We start from the raw sequence: 6,948 nt of genomic DNA on the forward strand, positions 1-6,948 counted from the left end.
ACAGGTAATCATCAAGTAATCCATCCCCTGTCGCCCATTCCCAGCTTCTGGCAAACACAGGCTAGGGACACCATCCCTGTCCATCCTGGCTCATACCCATTCATGGACCTATCCTCCATGAATGTATCTAGTTCTTTTTTGAACCCTGTTATGAACCATGAACCATCTGATTGTTCTTCTTGAAACCAAAGGAAATTGTACATTCTTAAAGTGACAATCTGTATAAATCTTTTCAGGAAAAGACTTTTTGCTAAACCAGGTAATGCAAGAAACAACTTCTGCTCTGTGTGGAGGGCTTGCATAATGCTATAGACCACATCAAGGGCTGGATTCACTCCATGGCTTTCAAAGTTGTAACTTGAGACGTGCCTGGTGCTGCCTTCTCCACAGGAATGGATTTAATCTGTCGTGATTTTTAAACAAGAAGGGAGGAACAAGGAGAACCAGAAGACTGCTATTATGAAGCATTATAGTTTTTAATGCAAATGAAATTTGTAGTACACTGTTACAGGAAGAAATAATACAGAGCAGAACCATTTTAATTCCCAGTTGGTTGGAAATTAAACAAAGCATAACAAAGGCAGAGAACTATGCAGCTTCTCCATTATATATCAGTCGTAGCAAAATTCAAAGTGAGATGCTTAAGGTACAATTGGTGGAAAGGACAAAACATGTAGGGCCTATTCTCCTTTATTTCATGGATATTCCTGTTGGGATTAACATGGCCCACAGTATCCACCGTGATACCTACGGCCATATCCCCCGTAACCACATAATCCCCCATAACCACCTAATCCCCCGTAACCGTAACCTCCCCCGTAACCACAGAGTCCCCCATAACCTCCCCCATAACCACACAGTCCCCCATAACCTCCCCCATAACCACACAGTCCACCATAACCACCCAATCCACCATAACCATAATGGCCCCCATAACCACCTAATCCCCTGTAACCATACAATCCTCCATAAGGGCCTCCATAGCCGTACAGTCCCCCAGAACCGAATGAGCCCCCATAGCCGGGTCCGACCACAGGTGCTCCAACGGATCCCACTGCACTCTGCTGAGGGAAAGTGCTGAGAATTGGTCCTGGGATGGTCACAACAACCGGTGATGGTCTGATGACCACTTCAGAGTCAGGGCACTGCCTAACGCACGGCTCATTGCAGCTGCCAGAAACTGGACTGGGACGGGCCACCCCGCATTCTGGATAGGACAGGCTGGAGCAAGACATCTTTCTGTGATGGAGGTAAACCTGAAACACACAACGGGGAACAGATTAAAGAGAAGGTACAAGTACAAGTGGAAGAAAGGCTTCAAAGCTTGGTTACTATTGTAGTGAGGTCTACATGGGGCATGAGAAAGGGAGTAGGAATGGACTTAGTCCCCAGTTTTGTAAAAATGTATTTGATCTTATTTCCTCTTTCTACACCACTTGTCCACTCGTACGAAACTTCCATCCCAACTGGCCCCCTAGAAACCCTCTCAATGACATTATCTGAAAAACACAAACTTGAATAAGTGTAGCTATTTCTTTGATGGACAGCTGGGATTCTGTGTCCATTTTAGACATTTGTCAAAGAGAACATGATGGTGATAATAGTAATCACATCCTTTGCTTTGAGGAATTAACCTCTGCATGGCAAACAAGTTCATCAGAGTGTGGCTCTTTGGCTTTCCAAATCTTGTGAGTCACCAACTGAACAGAAACTTTTGTTTTCTGCAACTAAATCACTAAAAACAAGATCCTCAGCTGACGTAAAATGGGTTCAGGTCAACTGAGTTCTATGGAGCGACACTAAAATCACACTATCTGACGAGAAGCACTGCAGCTGGGTATTTCTGCTCATAAGAACATAAGAATTGGTAGACTGGATCATACCAGTTGTCAGCTTAATCCATTCACCTGTCTCCAATAGTGAGAAGTAATAGGTGTTTCAGAATAAAGTAGAAGAGCACTGAATTGGCCCTGTATGGACTAACCTGGGGAAGTTTCTTCCTAATACAGATAACTGAAAAACGGCTAAGGGATTTTCTAAAGTTATTTAAAAGTTTACATGTCCTAATTCTATTTCTAAATAATAGGAAATATGTTTCCCAATTACATATGTTGCCCCTAACATCCCCCCTTTAGTTTAAAATCGTGAATCTACAAGCATCTGCAACTGACAACTACATAAGATTATAATGGAGAACCACCATCATCCCTGATAAATGTCACAGAGAGTCTGTCCAAGATTCATTTAAAAAAGAAAATGGACCCTATTGTGGCATTTCTATGGTTAGAAAGACATTGAGTCTTATTGGACTTACCCAGTTCAATAAGGAGATGAAGTCTGGAGAAGTGTTTAGAAGAGCTCTGAGTTGTTAGTGCTTTTATACAGTTTGTAGGACTGCCTGGAGGATCTGAGAAGTCTTTTGTGGAGGAGGTCCTAATTAGTTGACTGCCTTGGTAAATCCTCCTTTTGATGGACCTGTTTTCCTGAGGGTTTGTGATTATTGGGCTAATCCCAGCCTCTGAGGGTGTGACATCCACGTTGCACTCTTCAGCTTTCTTTCATCTTAAAATTGTACCTGCCAACTTCATTCCTCGTGTAATTCCACTGACTTTCTTGGTGCTGCAATGAGAATGCATGTCAAGGTGATTCAGAGCTGTGTCAGTAGCACAACTGGCTGGCATGAACACCAAACCAGTTTGGTCCTTTCATTTCATGCTGGTTGTGGTTAGAGGCATTGGGCAGCACATTTTGTATCTGATAGGAAGGAGGGAGTCCTTTTTCTGCATTCTCACCACCTCCATCCTTAATAGGTCAAATCCAGTTCCCTTTGTAATCAATGGGAATCATTCCATTGCCTTCAGTGTGTTTCTTGTTAGGACCTTAAGTCTGAAATTCCTCCTTTGATGGGGTATAGTGCGATGCCTCTGGACAACTTGAGTTCTACTTTAATCTTTCAAACTATATCTTAGCAGGGACTTTAATGGAACATGTATCCATCTGATGGTCCTCTGCGAAGGGTGAGCGTCACCTCACAGACATTCAAAATTAACCTAAAATTGGACTGCCACTTGTGGCACCAGTGTCATTTCAAAGGACTAGCTAGAGCAGATATCCTCATGGTTAAAGGGGAGGCCTGGTGAGGCGTGAAAGGCAGCAGTGCTCTTTTGTAGAAAGATTTTTAATTATAACCTGTAATCTACTAGAAACCATCTCTCCATCCATGAGCAGCCAAGGAACTGAGGTCTTGTAAGTCAATGCAGCTGACAAAGCCCAGGAAGAAGCGTAGGAGAGATGGACGTTATGCCATCCTGGTGAAGAAGAAGATGGCTGTGGGATGAGATTTGACATAAAGTCCGACTAGCCATAGGTCATTTTGTAGAAAACATTGCTGCCATAACTAGAATGTTGTTTAAAGTGTAATATACATCCCCCAAAGTGGGCTATTTTTGCAGGGAAGGAAGCAGAAGTGTCTACCTTTGAGTTTAAGGCCCTGATCCTATTTGAAGTTGAAGTAAATACATTGATTTACACCAAGAGAGCCCCTATATTTTCAGAAAAATATACTTCTACAGATTCAGGGAATGTCATGAGAGACCTTGACATCCTTTTAAAGTCTTTTTGACTATTAGTTTCTTTCTAACTCCTCATGGTATGACACGCACATTACATCCTGCAGCTCTCTTTCATCTGAAAACTTTATGGGCCAGATACATTCCAGCTTTCATTCCACTAACCTCATTAATGCTGCATTGGGAGATCTGAAAGCATTGAATGGTAAGTGTCCAATTCAGTGCAGAAGCAATGGTGAGCATGCAAGTTTGAGTGTAACCTTCCCCTCAGTGTGCTTGTTGACATCAATATCACATCCACATTAATCTGATCTAATAATGATATTATGCTCGATGATCATAAACTTCCTCAAATCAAAAGACTTCAAAGCACTTCATGCTTATTAAAGTTGTAGGTGTCCACGATATTGTATTATTTTATTGGGATCAGATGCCCCCAAACTGTGGATTATATTAATTTTACAAATGCATATTAAGGCTTCTGATTTCATTCCAATAGATAGTACACATCTCCTAACCTCCAAATTTTGAGCTCTTTGATTTCATTTAAAATAGCTTTGCATTTGTCTTTCTTTAACAAACATTCCTTTGTAAAGCTCAAGGGGCAGATGCTGAGCCAGAGTAAATCTGCACTTTTCTACAGACTTCAATGATGTTCTGTGCCTTAAAATTGAGGGAAGGCATTTTATGCTGCCCAGGTTAAAAGAAATCACATTGGTGGTGTATTTTTCACTTTCAAACTCACTCTAATTATAGCTGAAAAGCTTTCTGTTGGAGAAGGGTCTTGCAGAATGCCATAGGTTGGCCAGACTTGGAATCCAATCTCCTTCCAAAGAAATCTGGCTATTGAAGATGTTTTCCTTAACTCCATCTGTTTTGTGCTTCTTCCTTTTCTTTACGAGCTGAATTCTCTGACAGGACCCAATTCTCTTGGCTGCTCATGGAAGAGACACAGTACCTGATATTCCCACTGATTTCACTGTACATTGGATCTGATCAGTTTGGGGTGGAAGTGCAGAGTATGGACAGACAGATACACACTCAGCAACATATTCTCTAAAACGGGCTGGGTAAAGTGCCTTCCTTCAAATTGAATTTGATGGAACTGTGCTGGTCTACACTAGCTCAACATCAACCCCTTTAACTTTAGAATATATATACAAAGGAAACAAAGCTACTTTGGAAGAAAATCAAAGAGCTCCAATCTGGTGGCTCAGAAACATGAACTGAGTACTGGAATGACATCTGAGACCTTGGCATACAGTTTTAAAGTGAAACTAATCTTTAATTTTGGAACATCTAATCCCAGTAAAAAGTTATTACTACTATAATAATGCATCTCTTTGGACATATAAAGCTTAATGAGTGTTTGTGAAGTGCTTTGAAATGCTTACATCAGAGGGCGCCTCAGAGCATTCACCATGAAATTTATAATTATATCTGTTTGATACAGAGGTATATTAAGGTCAAGGTCAAACAGAGAGTGATTGGCAGAGTCAGAAAAAATCTGCAGTAGTTGGGACTACTCATTCCAAACACTAACTTCAATCTCCTGAACCCTTCTGGACACTTACCGTTCCAAATACATCACTAGCCTGAGAGTAACTCTTTGAAAGGCTCATTCTGGATTTTTTAAATTTTGTTTTGATAATTGTTTAGAATTGGTGCCACAAGTGGAGGTCCATAAGGTGAACTTCTCCCCTTGGCAGATGGCTATCACAAAGGCCCATGCTCCACTATCATCCCCGCTAAGGCCTAGTTTGAAAGTTCCAAGATGGACTAAAGTTGTCCATAGACATCATATTATCTCCCTGCCAAAGGGGGAATTTCAGACAAAGTCCCAACAAGAAACATACTGAAGGCAATGGAATGAATCCCATTGATTACAAAGGGAATTGAATCTGACCCATTGGGGATGGAGGTGGTGAGAATGCAGAAAAATGGCTCCGTCCTTCCTACCGGGTACAAAATGCACTGCCCAATGCCCCTAACTACAACCAGCATGAATTGAAAGGACCAAACCAGATTCCTCTTCATGGCAGCCAATTGTACTATTGATACGCTCTGAATCACCTTGACATCCATTCTCATTGCAGCACCAAGGAAGTCAGAGGACACAAGGAATGCTGTTGGCTCATTTAATTTTTAGATGAAAGAAAGCTGACAAATGCAACATCACACTCTTTGAGGCTGAGATTAACCCAATAATCACAAACCCTGAGGAAAAGAGCTCCAACAAAACAAGGATTTAGCAAGACAGTCAAATTTGTTTGGTAACTAATTAGGACTCCTCCACAAAAGGCATCACAGATCCTCCAGGCAGTCCAACAAACTGTATAAAAGCACTCACAATTACGGGCTCTTCTCCAGACTTCATCTCCTTGTTGAACTGGGTAAAACCAATTTGATTCCATCTCTCGCTAACCATAGAGATGTGTCAGTAGGTTCCATTTTAATTTAAGACTGAATCTTACACGAACTTTCTGTGATATTTATCAGGGATGAGAAAGTTTATTTTGCTGGTGGGTTCACAATCTTAAGCTAAAGGTGGGATATAAGGATCAGCGTATGTAATTGGGAAACATATTTCATAATAATTGGAAATAGAATTAGGGTATAATTTTAGAAAGTCCCTTATCAATTTTCCAGTTAGCTATCTTAGGAACAAACTTCCCCTGTTTAGTCCACACAGGGCCAATTCTGTAATCTTCTACTTTACTGTGAAGCAGCTCTTATTCTTCAGTATTGGAGAGAGGAGAATGGATGAAGCTGACAATTAGTGTGATCTAGTCTAGCAATTCCTATGTTTATGAACAGAAATACTCATTTGAGATGCTTCTCTTCAGATTGTGTAATTTAGTGTTGCTCCATGGAAGTCAGTGGACCTGAATCAATTTGCCTCAGCTAAGGATTTTGTCCTTAGTGATTCATTTGGAGAGAAGAAAAGTTTCTATTCATTCATCAACAAGTAATGGTGATTCCAAAGGTTTGGAAAACCAAAGAGCTATGGTCTAATACTGGACAGAACTATTTGCCATACTGAGGTTAATTCCTCAAAGCAAAGGACGCGATGACTATTATTCCAGCCATGTTCTCTTTGAGAAATGTCTATAATGGACAAAGAATCCATGATGTCCATCAAAGAAATAGTTACACTTCTTCAAGTCTGTGATTTTCAGACAATGTTATTGAGAAGTTTTCAAAGGGGCCGGTTGGGAGGGAAGTTTAGTGCAAGAGGACAAAAGACATAGAAAGCAGAAATAGGAATAAATAATAACCATGAACATAGGGACTCCTCCTCTCTCTTGGGCTGCACGTAAACCTCACTAGAATAGTAACCAAGCTTTGAGAACTTCTTCCACTGACACTGTTACCTTCT

At 40.9% G+C, this 6,948-nt stretch overlaps 1 protein-coding gene across 1 annotated transcript; it reads right to left on the reverse strand.

The window, feature by feature from the left end:
- Window positions 1–716: 716 nt before the first annotated feature.
- Window positions 717–1,244, reverse strand: LOC120390732 (claw keratin-like). Its single transcript, XM_039513568.1, has one exon. The coding sequence runs from the start codon at window positions 1,233–1,235 to the stop codon at window positions 717–719; it is 519 nt and encodes a 172-aa protein (XP_039369502.1). The 5' UTR covers window positions 1,236–1,244.
- Window positions 1,245–6,948: the final 5,704 nt, after the last annotated feature.

This window comes from Mauremys reevesii, linkage group 24, assembly GCF_016161935.1.
Source record: "Mauremys reevesii isolate NIE-2019 linkage group 24, ASM1616193v1, whole genome shotgun sequence".
NCBI lineage: Eukaryota > Metazoa > Chordata > Testudines > Geoemydidae > Mauremys > Mauremys reevesii.

Excerpts from the sequence above, each read along its gene's own strand:
- LOC120390732 (XM_039513568.1), bottom strand. The coding sequence starts at position 1,235 with ATGTCTTGCTCCAGCCTGTCCTATCCAGAATGCGGGGTGGCCCGTCCC.